Source organism: Scyliorhinus canicula, chromosome 5 (assembly GCF_902713615.1).
Source record: "Scyliorhinus canicula chromosome 5, sScyCan1.1, whole genome shotgun sequence".
In the NCBI taxonomy this organism is placed as follows: Eukaryota; Metazoa; Chordata; class Chondrichthyes; order Carcharhiniformes; family Scyliorhinidae; genus Scyliorhinus; species Scyliorhinus canicula.
The window spans coordinates 94135412-94161120 of record NC_052150.1 but is presented as its reverse complement, the minus strand read 5'-3'; the positions used below and the strand labels follow the sequence as shown (position 1 = coordinate 94161120).

Genomic DNA, 25709 nt, shown 5'->3' with positions numbered 1-25709 from the left:
CATCTCCACATCATAACTTTAACAGAGCTGCAGAACAAAGAATCAGTAAGTGATACTGGGAATGACAGTTATTGGTTTTGATGAGGCACTAGAGAAATTGGGCTTTTATACAACAAGAGGTTAAGAACCTACCTGACCAGGTGCTTAAAATTTTGATGGCTTTGATAAATATGAGCAGGCTTTCTCTACTGATAGGCATCACTAAAAGAAATAGCTAGGTTCTTTACCCACTCCCTCACAGAGATGAGTGATGATCAAGGCTTCGGGTCACAGGGTGGGGGCGACCCAGATTATTTTTGTCCACCCGGTGGCATCCTTCTCAAAGATCCACAATAAAAAATAATAGGCTTAACCATTGCTGACTGTCTACTTTTCCATCGCCTGTGGAACTGGCTGAAACCTACAATGCACAGGCTGTAATCAGTCTCAACATAAGGTGGCAGTCGGTGACCGAGTAATGTCTTAAATGACCAGACACTTGGGAAATCCAGAGGCAGGTCTCTTTTCAAATAGTGCCAGCTGTGTGACTGGTGTGAACTGAGCTACAAGGCTACTGGCTCAAGGTCATTGTCACCAGGCAAATGGATTGAAAATTGATTCCTATATCCTAAATCTAGTTTTGCAATGCAAATTCTAGTATAATAGTCAGAAATTAAACCTTAAAAAATGGAACATCAAATCGTGCAGTTGGAGCAGCCTTTTATATGATGCCGGGATGATGTGAACACAACTTGAATCAAGACATACTGCTTTTTAACATGGGATTAAAAGTTCTTCGTCGCTTTCTCAGATTCTTTACTTTTCTTGATGGTTTCTTCCCCAGGCCATGACCGAACACGTCCTAAATTATTGACATTGAGCAAGGCTTGCATGTGGGCAATGAGAAGGGATTCATGGCACATAGCAATTTGTTGTGGCATATTCAGCTGTGCAGTATCGGTTAATTCAAGCTAAAGTTCGAGTCTGTGACTAAACTGCTTTAGTATTTGTGCATAATTTCATTTTGAAAAGACACCAAGTTTTATCTTTCTTTCAGTGTCTGATGACTTACGTCGATTATGGAAATTCTGAGACTTTAAAAAAGTCATGTATTGTTGAACTTTCAGAAGATTTGCAGTATCCTGGATTGGCCAGCAGATTCAGACTTTGGGGTCTTCAGATTCCACCTCATCAAGATGTAACTCCATTTGACCAGGTACATATGAACATAAGTACGAATATACAAATTAGGAGCATTGAATAGGCCACTCGGCCCTTGAGCCTGCTCTGCCAATTAATAAGATCATGGCTGATCTCAAATCCACACTCCCACCTACCCTCTAACCTTTCACCCCTTGCTTATGACGGCTGATCTCAACTCCACGTTCCCATCTACCCTCTAATCTTTTACTCCCTTTATTGAGAATCTATCTTATCTCTGCCTCAAAAAAATTCAAAGATTCTGCTTCCATTGAAGAAAAGAATTCTGAAGTCTCACGGTCCTCGGAGAAGAAGTTTTCCCTCAATTCTGATCTGTTTTAAATGGCGACTCCTTGTTGTTAAACAGTGACCCTTAGTTCTAAATTCTCTCACAAGAGGAAATGTGCTTCCCACATCCACTCTGTCAAGTCCCCTCAGGATGTTGTATGTCTTATTGAAGTGGTCTCATACTCTTCTCAACTCCAGCAGACACGAGCCTAGCCTGTTCAATCTTTCCTCATCAGGCAACCCCTCTCCCCACTAATATATTAGGCAAGTAACCCTTCTCAGAATTGCTTCCAATGCATTTACATCCTTCTTAAATAAGGGGACGACTACTTTAGTCCTCGAGATGTGCTGCCATCGATGTGCTAGATAACTGAAACATAATTTCCCAACATTTATATTCAATTCTCCTCATAACAAACAATAACATTTTATTAGCTTTGCTAATTGCTTGCTCTACCTGCATATTAACCTTTGGTGATTCATACACTAGGACATCCAGATCCCTCTACGTCTTGGAGCTCTGCAATCTCTCATTATTTAGATAATGTACTTTTTTTTATTCGGCTGCCAAAATTGACAACTTCCCATTCTCCCACGTTATACTCCATTTACCAGATCTTTGCCCACTTGTCAGACCTTTTCTAGCCTCATGTCTACCTCACAACTTACTTTCCTACCTATCTTGGTGTCATAAACAAATTTAGCAAACATACCATACAAATCATTTGTATAAACTGTAAAATGTTGAGGCTCCAGCTCTGATCCCTGTGGCGCACCACATCCTGTCGATCAGAAAATGATCCATTAATGTCTGCTGTTTCCTGTTATCTAGCCAATCTTCAATTCGTGCCAATATGTTACCCCATATACCAAAAGCATTTATTTTTTTGCAATAACCCTTGATGATGAGGCACCTTATGAAATGAATTTGAGTATCTAAACACAAGTATAGTCCATCCATTGGTTCCCTTTATCCACAGCACACATAACTCCTTTTAAGACCTCCAATAAATATTGGTTAAACGTGATTTCCTTTTCACAAAACTATGTTGACTGCCTGATTGCATTAATGTCTTGTTATAATATCCTTAATAATAGACTATGGCATTTTCCCTAAGATAGATGTTAAGCTAACTGCCCTATAATTTCCTGCTTTCTGTCTTCCTCCCTTTTTGAGTTAAGGAGTTATATTGGCTATTTTCCAATCTAATCGAACCGTACCTGAATCTGTGGAATATTGGAAAATTAAAACCAATACGTCCACTATTTTACTAGCCACTTTTCTGACCCTTGTATGAAGTCCACCAGGAACTTGTCAACCTGCAGTTCTACCAATTTGCTCAGTACTCTTTCTCTGGTGATTGTAATTTTCTTGAATTTCTCGCTCCCTTCCAACCATTTCATGGGATGTTGCTTGTATTCTCTGTAGTGAAGGACCAATGCAAAATACCTGCTCAGTTCATCTGCCAGCTCCTTATTTTCTGTTATTAACTCTCCAAACTGAATATCTATAGCGTCAACACTCACTTTGTTAACTTGATTTTAAGAATATCTATAGGAACCTGTACTATTTATATAATATTCTTTGTTTTTTTTAAAGTATTCAGTCCAGTATTCTGACCTGCCACCTGTCTTTGTGCAATTATATTATTTTTCTCTAAGTTTGATACTATCTTTTAACTTTTTTAGTTAACTACAGATGGTGGGTCCTCCCTGTGGAATTTTCCTTTCTCATTGGATGTATCTATTCTACGTGTTCTGAAATATCCGCTCAAATATCTATCAATGCATCTCATTGACTTGTCCCTTAACTTAAATGACCAGTTCTTGAGGTTAAAATACAAGTCTCAGACATTTTCGTCTCTCCTGCAAACTGAATGTAAAATTCATTCATATTATGATCACTGCTGTCTTGGGGTGTCTTCACTGAGGTCATCAATTAATCCTGGTTCATTGCACAACCAGGTCTAGTATAGCCTGCTCCCTGGTTAGTTCCAGAATGTGCTGATCTCAAATTATCCTGAAAACATTCTTTGACTTTGTCATCTATACTACCGTTACCCATCTGATTATTCCAGTCTATAGTGTAGATTAAAATCCCCCAGGATAATTTCCATACCTTTCTGGCGAGCTCCCATTGCTACTACTTCGATACCTAAACCCACTATATTATTACTGTTATGTGGCCTGTACACTCCCACAAGCAACATGTTGCCTTTATCATGCCTCGTCTTTATCTAAATCACTTCTATATTCTGTTTGCCTGAACTTCGGTCATCCCTCTCTATTGTGCTAATGTTGTCTAACTAACAGAGCCACTTCTCCACCTTTTCCTAACTTCCTAAAAATCATATACCCTTTAATATTCAGGTCCCAAGTAATGCCAATCTGCCGCCATCTCCCTGTAATGGTTATTAGATTGTACTCGGTGCAAATAGAGATTACTACCAATTCATCTGTTTTGTTTCGAATGCTACGTGTTATCAGATGCAGAGCCTTAGGTTTTGTCCTTTTTTATTATTTTCGTAACCTCTAGCCTTATCTGCTTTTAGACTTGTGGCCACTGCCCCTTCCTGTCATGGTCTGTTTACCATTACCCAAATTAATACCTTACTCTCTTCCTTTGTCTTTCCTCTTTGATTTACTGTATCTGCCCATATTTGATCCCTTTCTCCAACTATTTAGTTTAAAACCCGTCCTACTTGCATAATGTTGTTTGCAAGATCACTAGTTCCAGCATGGTCCGGGTGTCGATCATCCCAATGGTACTTCAACATCTTTCCCCAGTACTGATGCCAGTGCTCCACAAACTGGAATTCCCTTCTCCCACACCAGTCTTTGAACCACGTATTCAACTTGCTAATGTTATGTACTCTCTAACAATTACAATGTGGCTCAGGTAATAATCCAGAGATTACAGCCTTTTGAGGTTCTACTTTTTAGATTTGCCCCCGGATCCTCGAACTCAATGCAGAACCTCCTTCCTAGTTCTACCTGTGTTGTTGGTACCTACATGGGCCACAACATCAGGATCCTTCCCTCTCCACTACGAGTTCCCCTTCAGCCCTGAGCAGATGTCCCAAACCCTGGCACCAGGTAGGCAACACGGCTTTCTGGACTCTCGCTGTTTGTTGCAGAGAAGTGCCAATCCCCTCAATACACTGTCCCCCTGCTTCCATTACATTAGCCTTTGCTCCCTCCCCCCCACTTAAATGGTTTCCTGTGCCATGGTCAGTTTACTCTTCACCACTCTCATCCAAACAAGCTGAGAGCACATCCAACCTATTGGACATTTACAGAGGCAGACACTCCTTCCCTCTGGGTCCCCTTACCTGCCTCACTCAGTCACACCGTCCTGTCCCTAACCACTGACCAAGTCAGAAGACCCTCTCCTACCTCCTTGTACAAAATATCCTGGTAACTTTCCCCCTCACTGATGTGTCACAGTGTCTGCAGCTTAGCCTCCAGGTCAATGACTGAGCCAAAGCTCCTCGAGTCACAAACACCTGACCACCCTGGCATCTGGTGGCTCATATATGGTGCAGCCGTGACACATCACCTGTCCTCTCATCCTTAATGTGTTTTAATGAATGAATGAATTAATATTCTTCAATTATTTGTATTGATTTTTCAATTACCACCTGTTCGTATACTATTTTAAACCTTAGGACTGCAACAGACCGTAACCACTTATTAGCTATCTCTGTTCTTTATAGTAGAGTTTTTAAAAAAAATTCTACAGGGTGAGAAAAGTAGAAAAAGCCAAAAGGAAACTAACACCTGCTTCCACCACTTACACCAAACTCGTAGGTTTGCACTTGTTCCTCAGCTGCACTCATTTGCTTTTTCTTCCCATTGCCTGGGATTTTCTGTTCTCCGCATTGTTGACCTGTTTCTGTTTTGTTTTCAGTGACAACAATTTCAGCTATGCTGAGAAATTTATATGCCACTTGTTTAGAAATTATTTTCCTTCCTTAGATTTAACCATGCTGGTTAATACCAGGTTGCATTTAAGAGACTGTTAGATAAAATGAAAACTCATAGAATTGAAGGCAAATTATTGACCTTGATACAACATTAGTGCAGTGGTAAAAGACAGGAAGTTGGGATATGAATAGAGAATTGGAAGGAAATGACTATCGATGTCCATCTTTGCTAGGGCCGAAGCTAGTCGCTGTATTAATTACTTCCAATAATACAATTTCTCCCTATCTACTGTGTCCTCATGATTTTGAAGATCTCTAACATCTTCTCTCTACCTTCTGTTCTCCAAGAAGAACAGCTCCAGCTTCTCCAACCTATCCACATAATTGAAGTTACTCATCCCTGTAACCATTCTTGTGAATCTTTTCTACATCCGCTCTAATGCTTGCATACTTTTCCTAAGGGGTGGAGCTCAATTGGATGCAGTTCTCTAGATGAGTTTGAATCAGTGTTTTGTGGAAGTTTATTTTGGGCTTCCTTGCTTTTGTACTCTTGTATGTTTACAAAGCTTAGGATCCTGGATGCCTTACTAACCGCTTTCTCAACCTGTCCTACCATCTTCAATAATTTGTGCAATCTCTCTGCTCCTGGACCCGACATACAAGATTGCCAATGACATAACATGGGTGCATCATAAAAGTATAACATTACAAAGAAACATTGATTACTTGAGAAATTAATACTTTTAATGGTGATGAGTGAGGCTCAATACAGGTCCAAAGTGATTTGGGGACCTATGCACGCAGGTCACTAAAATGCCACCAAATGTGAGGTATAAAAGACTAATGGATTGATAGCCCTTGTTTCTAGATGGCTAAATTATAAAGCGGAGAAAGTTTTGCTGCAGCCCTGCAAATCTCTGTTATACCCTATCTGAAGTACACAGTTCTGACACCATGCCAGAGAAGGTGTACAATGGTTTTGGAAAGCGTGTAATGCAGATTTACCAGAATATTAACAAGGCTTCACGTTTAAATTATGAGAAGACATTACATGCATTACACTTAGATTCCCTAGAATACAAAAGTTTAAAAGGTGATTTGAGTGAAGTATTTGATTTTTAAAAGAATTATTAACATGGTAGATTAAAAATAAACTTTTTTTTGCTGGTGGTAAAGCAGAGGACCAGGGGTTAGATCCTTGAAATCAGAGTTGTGTCTTTCAGGAGAGTAGTTAGGAAATGCATTTCCATGTAAAAGCTGGGAGAATGGAATGCTCTCCCACAAAAAGCAGTAGATGCTAACTTAATTTGTAAATCTGAGTTCAGTAGATTTAGTTAGAATTAAATCAACTATGATCTCATTGAAGGGCAGCGCTATCTTGAGGGGCTTCATTGCCCATTCCTATTTTTTCTTTTATTTTCTGTCCTGGCTAGACGAACATTTATTGTCCCTTAAGATAGTTGTGAGTCAGCTTCTTGAACTACTGCAGTCCATGTGATGTAGGTACACCCACAGAGCTGTTAGGAAGGGAATTCCTGGATTTTGATCCAGTGACAGTGAAGGAATGGCATTATAGTGGCTTGGAGGGGAGCTTCCCAGGTGGTGGTGCTCCCATGCATCTGCTGCCCTTGATCTTCTAGGTGATAGAAGTCACCGAGTTTAGAAGTTGCTGTCGAAGGAGTCTTGTGAGTTCCTGCAGTGCATCTTGTGGATGGTATGCACTGCTGCCACTGTATGTTGGTGGTGGAAGGAGTGAAGGTTGGAGATGGTGGATGGGGTGCCAATCAAGCAGAGTACTTTGTACTCTGTTTTGTTGAACTTCTTGACAGTTGGAGTTGCACTCATTCAGGCAAGTGGAGAGTATTCTATCCGACCTGAGTCCTGTAGATGGCTGACAGGCTTTGTGGAGTCAGGAGATCAGTTATTAGCTGCAGGGATCCCAGTCTCTGACTTGTTCTTGAAGCCGCTGTATTTATGTGGCTGGCCCAGTTCAGTTTCTGGTCAATGGCAAGTCCGAGGATCTTGATGGTGGGGGATTCTGCAATGATAATGCTATTGAATGTCGTGGGGAGATGTTTGGATTCTCTCTTGTTCAAAATGGTCACTGCCTGGCATTTGTGCATCATGGATGCTAGTTGCCACTTGTCAGCCCAAGCCTGAAAGATCTTATGTTGGAGGGAAGGTCGTTCATGAAGCAGCTGAAGATATTTGGGCCTGGGACTACCCCGAGGAACTCTTGCAATAATGTCCTGGAGCTGAGATGATTCATCTCCAACAACCACAAATCATCTTTCATAGATTATCATAGAATTTACAGTGCAGAAGGAGGCCATTCGGCCCATCGAGGCTGCACCGGCTCTTGGAAAGAGCACCCTACCCAAGGTCAAAACCTCCATTCTATCCCCATAACCCAGTAACCCTACCCAACACTAAGGGCAATTTATCATGGCCAATCCACCTAACCTGCAAATTTTGGACTGTGGGAGGAAACCGGAGCACCCGAAGGAAACCCACGCACACATGGGGAGGATGTGCAGACTCCGCACAGACAGTGACCCAAGCCGGAATCGAACCTGGGACCCTGGAGCTGTGAAGCAATTGTGCTATCTACAATGCTACCGTGCTGCCCATTTGTGTTGGGTATGTCTTCAACCAGTGGGAGAGTTTTTACTCATTCCCAGTGATTCCAGTTTTGCTCGGGGTCCTTGATGCCATACCCGATCAAATGCTGCCTTAATGTCAAGCGCAGTCCCTCCCACCTCCCCTCTTGATTTCAGTTCTTTTGTCCCTGTTTGAACCAAGGCTGTAATGAGGTCAGGAGCTGAGTGACCTTGGCAGAACCCAAACTGAGTGTCGATGAGCCGGTTCTTGTTATGTTAGAGCCAATTGAAAGCACTGACAATGAAAACTTCATCACTTTAAAGATGATCAAGAGTAGACTGATGGGGCAGTAATTGGCCAGGTTGAATTTGTTCTTTCATGTTTACAGGACTGGGCACCAGATATGGAGCATGCGGGTTGAAAAGGAGTCGAGTGGTGAACAGAAAAACTTGTAGTAACAACAACTTTTAGTGCCCTTGCTGTAATACGATGTCTTGCTTCACAGAAGCATTACAATGCATGGTGTGACACTGAGCCAAATAATGAGACATTAAGTCAGATGATCAAAAGCTTGGTCCCAGATGTGAGTTTTAAGCAGTCTCTTGAAGGTGCTGATGTAGGTAGAGAGGCGGGTAGGAGTAAGGAAGGAATTCCAGAGCTGGTGATCTAGGCAACTGAAAGCACAGCCACCAATGCTGAAGCAATTAAAGTCATGGATACACACGAGGTCAGAATTGGAGGAGTACAGATATACAGGAGGGTTGATGACAGATGAGAGGGATGAGGTCATGAAGCGATTGCAAAACCAGAATGAGAATTTTAAAATTAAGATGTTGCTTGACTGGGATTTGAGTGTAGGTCAGCGAGCACATGAGTAATGGGGGTCAGAAGTTTGTGCGAGCTATGACCTGGGTAGCACAGTTTAGCATGACCTCCAGTTTACAGAGGGTAGAATGTGAGAGTCAAGCCAGCAGTGTGTTAGAATTGTCCTGTCTAGAGGTAAAGAAAGCATGATTGAGGGTAGATTAGGGTTTAAGACGGTAGGAAGGAGAGAACAAATTATATTTTCAATTAAATAAAGCTGTCTCAATTCTGTGGAATAACGATAAGAGGGGCCGAGAAATAGATTGGATAGCGCTGAAGCATAGGGAAGCTGTACAGCACCATCTGGTGGTATTGCTAACCTGTCGGTGTGTCAGAAATTGTTTATTTTTGCTCTGCTTTAAAATAGAAAATTCTGTTGAAATGATAACTTCGGTCATGACGGGGAATTGTGACGTTTTAACGTTGCAAATCCTGTTTGTCTTCTGAGAAGAGTGCCGAATGCACATGTGAAATTTAATATAGATATGAAGTCATTGATGGGAGGGAAAATCTCCTCTATGTCCATTTTCCTTTGACAATTAGGTTTTTTCCCCCAAAATTGGAGAATTTCCATGATATTCAGCAGCCTCCTTCTGGATGAAGAAGAGAATGGAACAGTGACACTTTACCATTGTTTTGGCAGGAAGAATAGAAAAACAGTAAACTGTTTAAATGGAGAAAGATTGTAGAACCTGGTGATAGAGGAATCTAGATATCCTGGTACATGAGTCACAACGTTACTGTGCAGGTACAGTAAGTGATTCGCAAGGCAAATGGAATGTTGACGTTTATTGCAAGAGGAATGGAATATAAAGGTAGCAAAGTTTTACTTCAACTTTACAGTGCCTTGGTGAGACCACATCTGGTGTTCTTGGTACATTTTTGGTCTCCTTATTTTAAAAAAATCAAAAATTGTTTGAGAAACAGTTCAGAGGAGGTTCAACCCATTAGAATTTTGAATAATGTGAGGATATTATTGAAACATAAGATCCTGAGGGGAGATGATAGAGGGATACCAGAAGGACGTTTCCTTTTTATGTGGGAGAGTGAAATTCGGGGACATTGTCTTAGGAAGAGCTCTTAGTTTTAAACTGAGGTGAGGGGAAATGTTTTCTCCCAAAGGGTGTTTTGTGTTGAATTCTCTTTTGCAAAAGCAGTGGAGGCTGAGGTCTTTGCATTTATTCAAGGTAGAGTGAGACGAGCAAAAGATTCAAGGGTTATAGAAGAAGACAGGATAGTGGGGGGAGCTGAGACTACAACCAGACCAGTCAGGATCTTATTAAATGGTGGAGCAGGCTTGAAGTGCCAAATAGTCTCCTCATGCTCCGAGCAGCACAGACTTGATACAACTTGAGTGAACAAAGCTTATCTCAAGATGGCAGATAGTGTAGTGGGCAAAATAAGAATGAGCTTCACTTATTACCATTAATTAGAATCTGGCTATCTTTGTAGAACTTTATGGGAAATTTTGTCATGACGTACTTTCTCATTTCGACTTGTAAGTCAGATTTCAGCACCAGCAATGAGTACATTGATGAGACCTTTCTGGCACAGTGCACAGCGGTTAGCACTGCTGCCACACAATGCCAGGGACCTGGATTCAATTCTGGTCTTGAGTGCATGTGTGCAGTTTGCACGTTCCATCCGTGTCTGCATGGGGTTTTCTCCGGCTGCTCCTAATTCCTTCCACAGTCCCTTGATGTGCAGGCTAGGTGGATTGGCCATGCTAAATTGCCCCTTTAGTGTCCAAAGATGTGCCAGTTAGGTGGGGTTACGGGGATAGGGCAAGGGAGTGGGCCTAGGTAGCATAATTTTTCAGGAGGTCGGTGCAGACCTGATGGGCCAAATGGCCTCCATCTGCACTGTGTAGGGCTTCTATGATTCTATGAACTTGCCTCCTGCCTCCATCGTCTAAGGCTGATTGAAACCACTTTTTGAGAAAGGACCGTTGGTGCTACATAAAATGTCATTTTAAAATTAGGAAATGGAAAAATTAGGAAATGGAAAAACATGAGAGCAATAGTAGTACAAGTTTAAATAATATGTAAAGCTTCTAAATTTGTGTTGCATTAATGATTTACTTTGTGCTCTGCCACCAAGACCGTGGGCACCATCTGCTGGTCGTGTCCCGCAGAACCGGGACGAGATGCGGCCGGTAGATCCTGGGAGAGGCCTCGCCTGGGATTCCCAACAGCCGTTCGGCCTCGATCTGGTTAGATCTCGTGAGATGTCATGATCTGGGTCCTGCCCACAATGTGTGGGGACCCAGTCTCGCATGGCTAAGTGAATTTAAGAACCCACTTGAACCTGCTGCTACATGATCGAACGGTTGTCCGAGTTCTACCGGCCTCGCTGAGGAGACCGTAGCTGGGCGCTGTTCAGCACAAACTGGGACCAGATGGAACGGTACCGAGGGAAGGGGGATAGACTCCCAGACGATTGGAGGCCTCTGGATGGTTGGCATCCAGGCAGGGTGGCACCTTGGCACTGCTGGTGCAACCTAGGTACTGTGGCATTGCCACCTGGGAACCCAGAATCTCTTGCCCAGAACGGACTCTTTATCTTTTTAAAAAGTGAGCTCGCGCCCTTTGTGCCAAGTAAGCTTCGCGATGGTCTCGAATAAATCTGTGATAGATTTATAAATTTGAGAACAAGTCAAGCCCTACATTCATAAAATAAATACGTTCAACTATAAAAGGAGCATAATGAGCAGTATTAATGTTTGACCACTGGATGTCACTTCTGCACTGAAAAGAAGGTTAACCAGCCACAAATCATGCCAAGGATAGATGGACTACTTACAGAGAGTTTGAGATGGGAGACTCTAGATTAAAGAGCAAGATCTGGAGAAGAGTTATCTTAACAAATACTCAGGGTATCATTTATACCAGGCAGGTTTCTGAAAAATAAATTTGAGTACCCAATTCTTTTTTCCAATTAAGGAGCAATTTGGCGTGGCTAATCCACCTACCCTGCACATCTTTGGGTTGTGGGGGTGAGACCTACGCAGACATCATGAGGAGAATGTGCAAACTCCACACAGACAATTACCTAGAACCGGGATCGAACCTGGGTCTTCGGCGCCGTGAGGCAGCAATGCCAACCACTGCGCTACCGTGCCGCCGTCACGCCAGGCAGGTTAAGCAAATCGATAACTGATTAAAATTGTCCTGTAGAACGGAGAGTTTCAGGTTCCTTTCAAGGACACTGGGACAATTCTAAAGTAGGGGAAACTATATAGATGGGATGGTCTTTATCTGAATCGACAAGTACCAATTTGGAGAACATAAATAATGCAGCGAGAGAGGATTGAAACTCGAGGGGAGGGCCAACAGACAGCGAAAAATAAAACAATGGAAGTCGAAGTTATGGTGAACCTGGATGTAAAGTACAAAGCCAGATGATAATCAATTTCAGATACTGATGCACCTGATAAATGTGTATAATATAAGGATTTGCCCACACAGAGAGAGAATGACAAATAAAAATCACCAAATATATCTGTCCAGGAAATAATGGGTGTCTAGATGTTATATTTATTTAAGATAGTATCAAAATAAAATAGGAATTGTGGTGTTGCTTGAGCAGAGAAGTTATGGTCTCACTGACGTGACACAGATTTGGTCCAGTGGTATTGTAGGGTTGAATAAATGAAGGAGGATGTAGATTGCTTCATAGTAGAAACAGACTGCCTTTAATGTCAATAGGCCCCTATTGGAATTGGGGCAGCACGGTAGCATTGTGGATAGCACAAATGCTTCACAGCTCCAGGGTCCCAGGTTCGATTCTGGCCTAGGTCACTGTCTGTGTGGAGTTTGCACGTTCTCCCCGTGTCTGCGTAGGTTTCCTCTGGTGCTCTAGTTTCCTTCCACAGTCCAACGATGTGCAGGTCAGGTGGATTGGCCATGCTAAATTGCCCTTAGTGTCCAAAATTGCCTGTAGTGTTGGGTGGGGTTACTGGGTTATGGGGATAGGGTGGAGGGTGGACCTTGGGTAGGGTGCTCTTTCCAAGAGCCGGTGCAGACTCAATGGGCTGAATGTCCTCCTGCACTGTAAATTCTATGATCTATGAAAATCCTTTGCATAGGGTTGGGAGGCGCACAGGGATGATGAGTATCTGCTACAGAAATAGATTTCATATTAATTTCATTCTAAACTTTTTTTAAGCCCTTCTGTCTGGTGAAACCTTGCACACGAGTTGCTTGTTTACTGGACATCCAGCAATGGATAGTTAATCCATTTTAATTGTTCTAATCCATGGCTTTCCTTTCTCCTTCAGGGAAGAAGATTTCTGGCCAGTTTGATAAATGACAAAATAATCCGGGTCAGTCACAGAGATGCAGCTCAGGATGGAGCCTATTTGGTTGATGCACTAAGTGATGCCCTGGATGTCGCTCAAGAAGTTATTGAAAAGGGGTTTGCTGAAAAAAGCAAGGCCGCTTCAGTGCACAACTATGAACGAATAAGGAGTAATTCTGCCCCACTGATTTCTGGTAGGAATGCAGAGAGGTTTCAGGGACTCACAAGTGGGTCACAAAGACTGAAAAGTATGTTGAATTCAACAAACGATCAGCTGGGAAATGACATAAAGAGCCGAGGAGATACTGTGGAACATAAAAATAGAGATATAAAGATGGATCAGGAAATTTCCCTTATGCGTGCCTTGTAAGTACAAGATACTTTGTACAGTGCTGTTTTACTCAATGGTTTACAGTATTTATTACTGACTTGGATGAAGGGCCTGAGTGCGTGGTATCTTAAGTTTGTTGGTGACAAGGTAGGTTGTCAAGCAAGTTGTGAAGAGGGTACAAAGGGATGTAAATCTGTAAAGTTAGTGGGCAAACATTTAGCAGGTGTAGTATGATGTAGGGAAATGTGAGCTTGTACAATGTAATAATCTTAGTGTCACAAGTAGGTTTACATTAACACTGCAATAAAGTTACTGTGAATTTGGCAGGAAGAATCGGAAAGCAGAATGTTATTTAAATGGGAAGAGACTTGTAGAAATCTGTGGCTCAGTGAAGGTTCACTTGACTAATTTCTGGGATGGGCTTATGAGGTAAGATTATGCATGTTAGGCCTATACTCATTGAAGCTCAGAAGAATGAGAGGTAACTTTATTGAAACGGGACTATGAAAAGGATGGATGTTGGGAAGATGTTTCCCCGTGTGGGGAATCTAGGACTAGGGCACAGTTTAAAAATAAGGGGTCTCCGATTTAATATGAAGGTGCGGTACTTTTTTGATGTTTTTAGACTTCGGAATTCTCCGTAAGAGAGTAGTGCCGATGGTCATTTAATGTATTCAAGGCTGAGTTGGCCAGATTTTAGATTGATGAGGAAGTCGAGGCAGGAAAGGTGAGTCACTGCCACACCGATCCACTATGATCTTATTGAATGGCGGAGCAGGCTCGTGCGGCCAAATGGCCTTTTGCTCCAATTTCTTATGATCTTCTAACCAGCAATTGCATTGGTGATAAAGTGGTGCATATCAGATTGTGCCATATAATTGAATGTTACAGATTTTCCTGTGATGTGACAGGAATATTTGTGATCATCTTGTCTTTAATGGACTTACTAATATGATTAGTTAAATAACTCTTGACTATTTAGAGATGCTTAAAATGACAATCTAATAGTTGGAAGTGGGAGTAACTAAAATACAGGAATTTATTTCCTTCCCTATCACATACGTTAGCAACATGGCAGTTCCACCAGGTTTTTAAAAAATTCATTCATGACATGTATGCGTCACGGGCAAGTGCAGCATTCTTTCCCTGAATGTGGTGAGCTACCTTCTCGAACAGTGGTATTAAGTAGCGAGTGCCAGAATTTTGACATGGTGATTTTGACCCAGCAATGATGAAGGAATAGTAGTTCATTCTTTTTTGTTGTTGTAAATTTAGGGTACCCAATTCTTTTTGTTTCCAATTAAGGGACAATTTAGTGTGGCCAATCCACCTACCCTGCACATCATTGGGTTGCGGGGCGAAACCCACGCAAACACTGGGAGAATGTGCAAACTCCACACGGACAGTGACCCAGAGCCGGGATGGAACCCGGGACCTCGCAGCCCTGAGACAGCAGTGCTAACCACTGCGCCACCCTGGCAGTTAATTTCTCAGTCAGAATGGTATGTAACTTGGGGGCAAACGGCAGGTGCTGGGCATGTTCCCATGTACCTGATTCCCTTGTTCCAGGTGGCAGGGTTACGCATTTGGGAAGTGGAGAACTTACTGCAGAATCCATTGCTTGGGAGTGGACAGAGCTCTGGGTCCTGCAGACTTCACTCATTTTTTGAGATCCTTCTTGCATAAATAGATGACAAAAGATTTTTGTCCTTTAATTTCGGCTTCTCAAGGAGTTGGGCAAGCATGCAGTGGAATATGTGCAAAAAATGGTGTTACTGTTTATAAAAATGAGCATTTTATACCTGTGTTTTGAACAAGTTAACATGAAAATTGAAGGTTTTAATGCATACAGAATTAATGGATATTTGAGAGAAATCTAAAGCTATTTCAGTAACTATTTTAAATCCCTCTTTGAGGGAGAGAAAAACATCAATTCAGTATCGTTCAGGACAGAAGCTCAACGTGATCAAGAGGCAGCATGACCAAAGAATACTGGACGATCAAAATGAAAGATTGAGAGCAAAGAATTCCAAATATCTCCAAAATTGCCATTTATTGGAAGGACAGATTAAACTGCAGCAGTACGAATTGAATGTAAGATATTGTTAAATATATATGACCAGTTTCAAACTTAATTCTGTTCGTCAGGTTTTAATTTTTCTGTGTTTTAAAAGTTTCCATGAACTGTCTTTTCAGGTGTGAATTTGATTCTAAAAATGATTAGGCTCAGCTTTCAGGAAGCTTTTGCAATGTAAGAACAAAATACTAACACTTGGCTCTTGTATTACCTGTTACTTTATAATTTTAAGGATGTGTAGAACGTCTGGTGGCAGCCATGGTGTGAGTGGTCGCACATTTGGCAGCTCCCGCTTGTGGCAGGGTTTTTGAGTCTTTTCCCTGATTAATGGGCAGATGTGTTGATGGAAAAAGATGCAGGAGAGGTAGAGGAAGAGTTTAATCCACTGGTGGATGGATTTGTGGATCAAAAGTGGTTTTGGGTGAAAGGAGATGTCGGAGTGAGAAACTTCTCCTGTGACACGGGAAGATGGTGAAGGATAAGGGATCGGCCCTACCATCTCGGTGCTCTATGGAGCAGCTCGTGGACTTCTTGAACAAGAAATTCACCCAGCAGAGAAAGGAGTCTCTGGAAGACCCGGCGAGGACGGTGGATCCGCTAAAAGTGGGAATAGACCGCGTGGAGCTGAGGCTGGAGTCTCAAAGCCAGGTAATCCAGGCGGTGGAGACGGTGGGGGAGCATGAGGAGCAGCTTACTTCGTTGGCGGCTGAGATGAGGGTGGTGAGATATCCAGGAGTGGCTTGAAGAGAAGGTGGAAGATCTGGAGAACTGCTCCTGGAGACAACCTGAGGATTGTGGGGTTGCCAGAGCGCATTGAGGGAGTGGGCGCTGGCTTGTATGTAGCCAAGATGCTGGAGAAGTTGTTGGGAGAGGGGGTCTTTGAATGTTCCCTGGAGGTGGATCGAGTGCACAAGGCGCTGATGCGGAAGCCGCAGGGTAACGAGCCGCTGAGGGCGATGGTGATGCGGTTGCACCGGTTCCTTGATGAGGAACCAATCCTGAGGTGGACCAAGCAGACCAGGCAATGTACCTGGGAGGACAGGGAACTTTGAGTATACCCGGACCTGGGTGCGGAGCTGGCCAAAAGGAGAGAAGGCTTTAACAGAGTGAAGGCTGCCCTCGTTTAGGAAGGGGGTGAAGTTTGTGATGCTGTACCCATCCAGCCTCTGGGTGACCTACAAGGTCGGGAATATTATTTTGGGATGCTGGAGGAGGTGATGGAGTTTGGGAGAGACAATGGCCTGGCATGAAAAGGAGAACATCGAACTTTGGAGGAGGTGTCTGGGGAGGTTTTTGAGAGGGAGAGGGATTTCCCCCTCTTGTCTTTTTTTTTTCTTTTTCTCCTGGGGCTGTGGGGGGCGGTGGCATTGTTGGGGTTTTGTTTTGTGGGGGATTGAGAGGGTTGTGTGAGAGTGCTTTGGGCTCTTTTTTTTCCTGTGGGCAGCATTATCCTTTGTTCTTCTGTGGGGGTTGGGGTTTCTTTTCCTTTCAGTCTTTGATGGTTGATATTGTTGTTTGCACCAACAGTGCTTGAGTGGGGGGGAGGGGAATCGGTGAGAGGCCGGATACTAGGCGCCATGGGCGGGGGCTGCCAGGCCAGCTGGGTGGGCTAGTTCACGGAAGTGCAGTGGGGGGTGAGCAGATAGTAAGTGTTGATGGGGGTTGGAATTGTTCTGTGGGGGAGGGGGGAGTACTGACGGGAGGGGCTTCTGAACTGTGGTGGTTGGGGGGGAAGAGAGGAAGAGTCCCCCGACCAGGTTGATCACATGGAATGTGAGAGGGTTGAATGGGCTGGCCAAGAGGGCCTGCGTGTTCGTGCATTTGAGGAGCTTAAGGACGGATGTGGCATTCTTGCAGGAAACTCAGCTGAAGACTGAAGTGGAGGAGAAAGAGATTTTGACACTGTCTTGAGCTGAAATTGGATCGGTTGAGGTCGGGGAGGGTATTGGTGGTGGCGAGGGAATTGAGAGGGTTTATTGGGAGGCGGGGGGGGGGGGAAGAGGAAGAGTTTGGTAGGCCGAGGGCGAAATAATTTTCTTTTTCTCCCATGTACGTAGGGTGTATTACCGAATTGACTATTTTGTGATGGACAGGATGTTTTTGCCAGGGGTGGTCAGTTCCGAGTACTCAGCGATTGTGGTTTCGGACCACGTGCCGCATTGGGTGGACTTGCAGGTAAATTGGGTTGGGGAGTCTGGGGGGGGGGGGGGGAGATCGTAAAAGTGAATTGGGGTTGGGGGAGTCGGTGGGGGGGGGGGGGGGGGCGGTGAGGGGTGAGATCGTAAATGTGAATCGGGGTTGGGGGAGTCGGGGGGGGGGGGGGGGGTGGTGGGGAGATCGTAAAGGTGAAGGATAGATGGGGGGTACACAGTCTTTGACCCAGTGGGGGTGAATGGGGTGTTCGGGACTTTTATAGGATATTGTATGAGTCGGCGCCCCTGTCTGGGGTGGAGGGAATGAGCCATCCTTTTTTTGGATGAGTTGGAGTTCCTTTGGGTGGAAGAGGACCCGGTGGAGGGAGTGGGAGCCCCCATTGGTCTGATGGAGGTGTTAGAGGGTTTTTAGGCGGGAAAGCCCTTGGTCAGAATGGGTTTATGCTGGAATTCTATAAAAAGCTTTGGGGGGGACTTGGAGCGCCTGCTGGTAAGGGTGTTCAAAGAGGCGGGGAAGCAGGGGGTGCTCCCCACTATGTTATCACAGACCTCGATCTCCTTAATTTTAAGAGGGATAAGGATCCAGAGCAGTGTGTCTTGCCGGCCAATTTCATTATTAAATGTGGACGCTAAGTTGCTGGCCAAGATCTTGGCCTCAAAGATTGAGGACTGTGTGCCGGGGGTGATGGGGGAAGACCAGACTGGATTTGTTAAGGGGAGGCATTTGTCGTCTTACATCAGCCGGTTGTTAAATGTTATAATGATGCCCACGGAGGGACGAAGTGTAGAGGTGGTAGTCGCCATGGATGCAGAGAAGGCCTTCGACTGGGTGGAATGGCACTATTTGTGGGAAGTGCTGGGGCGTTTTTGGTTTGGGCAGGAGTTTGGATTGGGTCCGGCTGTTGTACCGGGTGCCGACGGCGAGTGTGCAGACAAACAAGGTGAGTTCAGAGTATTTCTGGTTGCACCTCGGGATGAGGCAGGGATGCCCACTCTCCCCACTGCTATAGCCTTGGCTATAGAGCCATTGGCTATGGCGCCGAGTGCGTCAGGAGATTGGCAAGGGCTAGTGCAGGGGTGGGGTGGAGCATCGGGTCTCGTACGTGGACGATTTAAAGTTCTATATATCAAATTCTTTGCAAGTTATCAGGAGGATTATGGGCATATTGGAAGAATTTGGTCGGTTCGCTGGGTACAAATTGAATATGGGGACGAGTGAGGTTTTTCTGATCCAAACGAGGGGGCAGGATAGGAGGCTGGGGGAGTTGCCATTGTGGGGGAGAGCTTTCGGTATTTGGGCATTCAGGTGGCACGGTTGGTGGAGCAGGTGAAGGGGGATTTTAGTAGGTGGGATGTGCTCCCGCTGTCTGGCGAGACAGGTCAAATCGGTGAAGATCATGTTCCAGAATCACCCGATCTTCATTCCAAAGGTGCTTTTTAGGAGGGTGAATACGTTGATATCAGGGTTTGTTTGGGCGGGTGAAGTCGGATGAAGAATGTGCTCCTGGAGCGGGGTGGAGTTCGGCTCTCCCAAATTTGATGAATTATTCCTGGGTGGTGAATATAGCGATGGTCAGGAAGTGGATAGTGGGGGAGGGGTCGGTATGGGAGCAGATGGAGGCAGCCTTTTTCTTGTAAGGACTTGAGTTTCGGGGCACTGTTGACGGTGCCTCTGCCATTCTCACTGGCCAGGTACTCCACAAGTCTGGTCGTGGTGAAAGCCCAGAGGGTGTGGCGACAGCCGACAGCACCTGAGGCTGGAACGTACCTGCTTGCAATTGATTGGACCTCATACCAATCGATTGGTTTAAATTCCCCAATACTGGGGCTGTTTCCCGATCGCTGGGTGGTTCTTGGGACTGTTTGTAACTTATTGTCTGGGACTCCTGCTGGTGCCGAAGAGTCTGGCTTGACCTTTGTTATTCTCGATTGTGTCCATTGTGCCTGGGAATTGCTCAATTAATATGCGCAACTGTTAGTTTCAGTGCTGTCTGGTTTCTTTGCAGACAGAATACACAGGGAGATTCTGCAGCCTACCTGTTTTCCTTACATTGTCCTGTTTTCCCTGCATGCATTTCAATTCTCCATTTTGTGTCAGGCAGTGGCCAACTTCGGTGGCTACAGAGGATAGGTGTGTGCAGGTGGGCCACCGAATAAAATCCACCTGTTTTGGGCCTGTCCGAAGCTTGAGGGATTCTGGCGGGGGTTCACCGAGGTCTTGGGGGTGAAGATGGTCTCAAGCCCAGAAGTGGCTGCCTTTTGGAGTGTCAGAAAACCCAGGAGTCCAGGGGACAAGAGAGGACAATGTCTTGGCCTTTGCCTACCTGGTAGCTCGGAGACGGATTTTCGTGGTGGTGGGACCCAGGGCCACTGAAACCAGGGGTTTGGGTGAGCGATCTGGCAGAGTTCCTCAGGCTGGAGAAGATCAAGTTTGCCTTGAAAGGGTCTGTGGAGGGGTTAGCCAGGAGATGGCAGTTGTTCATCGACTGCTTTGAAAATAGTTAAGATGTCCAGGGAGGGGTGGGGTGGGGAAAGAGAGCAGGAAGCGAGATGGTGGGGTGTTCGGCATTTACTTGTTTTGAGTATTTGTGTTCCTGTTTGCTTGTTTTTTTTATGGCTCTGTTTGATGTGTATATATAGAAATGCTTCAATGTTTTAAAAAAAAGTAGATGTGTAACAATTAATTGGCCTAACATGTTTCCAATGAAAAGGTGTAGGCTATCAATGCAGGAATGTAAAACTGAAATCCACAAAACACTACAGTATGTAGTCCAGCATCTAAGAAAAGACAGGTTAATGTTTCCAATAGAGATGGTTAGAATTGAGAAACGAAGGCAGGAGAGCCTTGATGGTAGTGTTAAAAATGGAGTAAGTGTGTGTACGGTTTTAATTTACTCAAACAATGGGGCTGACAACATTGAATAACAATGTTACCGATTTGAGCATTCACTGATGAAGTATGTAGCTGGAGAAGTATTACAGTTCCATTTTCTGTGTGTTGGTTTATCAGACCTCAAATTCGGAAGTACATATTTTACCAGTTGCACCTCTTTTGCAGAGTTCACATTCAGTATTGTTCCATACTGATTTGATTATGCCCTTGCAACCTCAAAATACATAATTCCCTCTACTTGACTCATTCCCTGGGCTAATAATTCAACGGTGTTGGTTTACGAATGCAGTTGCACAATGTTTCACGCCCAATCGAGGCCTTCCTGCTGTAGTTACAGCATGCAACCTAGCACTGAACCTGTTGCCGACTGGCGATACACTCAGCAGGTGGTCCAGGTGCATGCCTGGTGTTAACGTCCACCTGCAGCTAGTGGTGAGGCTGTCTTAAGAGTGTTTTTCACAAGAGGAAAAGAAAATTGGAGGAGTAGAAGGCCATGAGAGGGGGCTCCCATATTCTCTGAGGTGGCCTTGAAGTTCTTTGTCTAGAAGATGGATAGAAGGAGCGACACCAATTTTCTCCAGGAGGCAAAGAAGGCTCTCGTTGCGAACGGAATATGAGCAGGTAGCCAAGGAAGCCAATTCAGGGAGTTTGACCCCGAGAAACTGGCTGCAGTGCTCCAAAACATTCACCGACCTCGTGCCTGCTTAAAGTCAGCGAATGCATAATCAGATGCCATCTCCTCCCTTGGCAACCTTCCACACTACTAAAATGCACCACATCATCACTCACCCATTAACAATCTTGATCAGCAGTCCAAGATGCATGCACAGTGTTCTTGTGCTTTATATCACTGTTATACATGTAGCACTGCTGCAAAACCTCACCTCTCCAAACTCTTTAGATACATCCAGCTATTCAATTTTGAAAAGGTCATCACCCAAACACATGCAACACACTCACTGAAGGTCTTCCCTCTTGCAGGGCACTGTACACACAAGAGAGAGCAAGCAAGAACCATTAGGAGATGGGCATCACCCCTCCATCCCCTGAACTTGTTGGAGGAGATAACAAATTAATGGCTGTTGCATGCGGTGTCGCTGAGAACACCCAGGCTGATGTGTAACTGCCTTGTGGACATTCTCAGATAGCACTTCACCCTCATCCAATTATTTGGCATGAAGTGCAAGCTGCTGAAGGTGTAACCATGGAAATCTTGCTTTCCACTCAACTCAACCCTTCCCTTCAGCATTTGTACTTTCAGATATCCAAAAGTTGCCACCAGTGCAGCAAGTGGAGCCTCACGATGAAGGGCAGGAGCCCTTGGAGTGGATTCTCCCTAGCCTGATGCAGGCATTGAGTTTCCTGATTTGGGGGGGGGGGGGGGAGGAGAATGGAGCATTATACGAAAAACAGGATTGGTGCCAGTTGCCAAACCCGTTGTGATGCTCCGATTCCCTGCCAGCGGCGGCATCTGGCTACGTGCTGCGCGCCGGCAACACCATAACTTGCAGGCTCCTGGCTGTTGAGACTACTGACAGTATCCTAAAAATGCTATGATGCCGTCTGGTCATTTGACAGCTCACCCCTCTGGGAACCTTCATACCCCAGCACTGTCATCAAGGGGATGCGTGTGACCATGCTCAATCGCTGGCCCACTAGGTGTTGCCACTCCTTGTTGCAGTCCTCTGAAGCGCAGCCCCACTGCAGATGAAGCAGGTGATCAGCAGAGGTCACCCCAAACAAATGAAACATGCACTGTTGCCGCTGAAACCCTCCCTGACACACTGAGTAGAAGCTGAGTAAAAGCCTCGCCAGTGATGCAATCAGCTAGCCCACCCATGAGGATCACAAGATGTCTCCAAGCACTGCCTGTTCCGCACCCCTGATCCTATCCATCCAACACCTGGCCAGGAAATCTGACCAGCTCCCTGTCATAACCTGTGTGTTAAAACCCAAGCTCCACATAACACCGCAGTTAAGGTCCCAGCAAACTAGCAGCTCTCGCTCACCCCCATCTGTTGGACCTGCCTACATACCACACTCTTAGTATGGAGACTAATGGCTGCACAGTATTAACATCTCCACAGCACAACCAGTTGCCACTCCACTGGAGGGAAAGCACGAGGCTCACCCAGTGCCATCCCGTGATCTCCGGTTGCGGCAGCCCATGGGGTGACCATGTAACCTGGTGGCATTAGATGGTCACTGGAATCCTCATCTACTATCTACTCTCTACTAAATCCATGCCAAGTGTCCTACATCTTTCCTAGTCTCCTGCTACATCTAGTAGTGGCACAGTGGTTAGTACTTTGCTTCACACCTCTAGGGTCCCAAGTTTGATTCCAGCTTGGGTCACTGTGCGGAGTCTGCATTTTCTCCCCATGTCTGCGTGGGTTTCCTCCCAAAGTCCAAAGATGTGCAGGTTAGGTGGATTGGCCATGCTGAATTGCCCTTTGTGTCTAGAAAGGTTAGGTGAGGTTACTGGATTACAAGGATAGGATGGAGTAGGTGCTCTTTCCAAGGGCTGATGCAGACTTGATGGGCTGAATCGCCTCCTGCACGGTAATTTCAATGATTCTATAGGTGTTACCCCAGACAGTACATCAGAAGCGGAGGCAGCCTCCTGCTTGTCTCACCCTCTTCCCTGTGACGCCCTTGGCTTTCATCCTCTGCCCAGCAGATACGCCAGCGTCAGGTGGGGGGGGGGGGATTCGGACGGACTGAGGTTGTCTCGCTCCTCCCCTGCGCCAGGTGTCTGGTTGGTTTCGTTAACTTCCTTCTCCCTCTGTGTGCTAAATGCCTCTGGGCTACTCCATGGGCGGAGTGGAGGGTGGAGTGAGCTCCAGAGGCCCTGCTGTCCCCTGATGCCAGTCCTGCAGGCCAGATCTCGTCTGAAACATGGCCTCCAATTCCTCAGCAATGGTGCACTGAGACTGGGCCTTGCCACGCTGCCAGTGGGCCCTGCGCCTCTGACTGTCTGAGATCAATCCGTGTCTGGCCTATGCTCTTGATGCCTTCAGCCATGACCCTTTGTGAATGGGCCAAGCTCTGGAGTGCCACAGTTTGTTCATGTGTGCCAGGGAGATGTCCGTCTGTGACTCTTCTCCTGTCCTGTGCCTCAGCCATGGCAGCACTGTATGCCTTCATCAAGGCTTTCAATGTCCTGACACATGACTCTGACGTCTTGCCCCAGGCCTTCCATCTCAGCTGCCACTCTTTCAGTGTTGGCCTGGGTGCCAGGCATTGACAGCACATTTCCTGTGCCCGAGGATGGCTGGACCCCTCCAGCTATACTTGCAGGTGATGGAATGCTGCTAGCACCCCCTGCTGTAGATTCTGCCTCTGCTTCTGCATCTGCGCCAGTCATGGGCTCATCTTATCCAGAAGTGCAACATCTGTCTGGGTGACAGCTGTTCCCTGGGATCGTGCAACTCTACTGCCGTCCGCTTCCACGGGAGACTCTACCTCCACCTGATGTGCTGCAGCATGTGTGATGCTCACCAGAGGGTAACCCAGGAATCTGAACATTACCCATTGAAGTGATGGTCTATGTAATGGTGGATCGTGCAGGCTAAAGCAGTGCTGGGACGTAGGTTTTATTGGGGGAGGGTTTGTCATTGGTGGCATTTGTGTGCAAGGCTCCTGGCTGAAGAGGGCAATACATGTACTGGGGATTTGTGAAAGGTGGGTTGTAAGGGAGGTGCAGGCAGGTAGGACGTTGTTGCCTTTGAGGGGATTGGGGCTCGATTGAGAAGTGAGGGATGGAGTGATGCCAGGGGCATAAGAGGTGGTCACTCACCCGAGCTGCTCGAAGGAAGCTGTTGATCATATAGCATCGCATACCAGTCCTGTTGGTGAGGCTGGCAGCGCTCACAGCCTCTGCCACTTCTTCCCAGGCTTCATTGTACAGTGGGCTTGAGCCTCCGCCCCACCCTGGGGAAGAGGGTGTCCCTCCTCTCCCCAGTGCTGTCCAGCATCTGTTCAATCTCCTGAGTCCAGGAACCTTGGTGCTGGCATCTTCGTGGCTGGAATGAAAGTCTGTGCTGAGTGGAGTGCATAAAAGCTTCTTCAGCTTGCCTGGCTCTTAACGTGAATCCCAGCCCTGGTGAATCAGGGCCGGGAATCGGGTGGGCTGAGTGCTGGCCAATTTGCATGACCTGAATCGTTCCTGGCTGGCGCTCCTCGCAGGGACACAGTTCCTGCAATTCTACATTGGTGGCACCACTTCGTCTCCAGAACAGAGAATCCAACCCATATGTCTGATGATGGAGCACTGTCGCTTGATCCAGAATCGAGCTCCAACTCATCATTAGTCTTCATGCGGAGCTTTCAGACCCTGTGTGAAAATGATGACCAAATTGGAGAGTATTTATGGACTCGGCAATGATGATGCAGGCTTAGCTGCAGATACAATGCTCAAAGGCTCTCGCAGCAGACCGCCATCTGTCCTCCAACAGGTCACTAGAATTGCTAAACTGCTTTCCCCGAGGGTGTTGTACTGACCTTTAGCAGAGGGATGGGAAGGTTGGGAATTGTGGAGCGCGGATGATCTAGGGTGTGGTTCAGAGGAACCAGAGTCTGATTGATTACTCCTGGACAGCTGATCTGGATATGCTAATACTGATCCCTGCGGCATTCCAATCATCACATGCCAATCTGAAAATAACCCATTTATATTGTTCTCGCTTTCCTGCTAGCTAATCAGTCTTCTATTCATGGTAATATGTTGCCCCCTAAACCACGAGTTCTTATTTTGCATAGTAACTTTGATAGTGGCACCTTTTCAGAAGCCTTCTGGAAATCTAATTACAGCCCATCCACTGGTTTCTCTTTATCCATATTGCTTGATACTTCCCATAAATTAGTTAAATATGACTTCCCTTTCATAAAACCATGTTAACTGTGCCTGACTGCATCAAGATTTTCTCAGTGCTCCATTGTGTCGTCCTCAACGATAGATTCCGGTATTTTCCCTTTAACAGATGTTCAGCTAACTGGCCTGTATGATCCTGTTTTCTGTCTCTCATTTTTGAAAAGGGGAGTCACATTCATTATCTTTGAATTTGATGAGCCCTTTCCAGAACCTCGGGGAATTTGG

The 25709-nt window shown here is 45.5% G+C and overlaps 1 protein-coding gene across 3 annotated transcripts in view; it reads left to right on the top strand.

The window, feature by feature from the left end:
• Positions 1 to 25709, top strand: part of LOC119966131 (serine/threonine-protein kinase 31-like) — a 163877-nt gene that overhangs the window by 28912 nt on the left and 109256 nt on the right. For all 3 annotated transcript variants that reach the window (XM_038797392.1, XM_038797390.1, XM_038797391.1), the window contains 3 exons: positions 1037 to 1195; positions 13138 to 13523; positions 15405 to 15582. In XM_038797392.1, coding sequence (XP_038653320.1) covers positions 1037 to 1195; positions 13138 to 13523; positions 15405 to 15582 — 723 coding nt within the window. The remainder of the gene's footprint in view (positions 1 to 1036; positions 1196 to 13137; positions 13524 to 15404; positions 15583 to 25709) is intronic.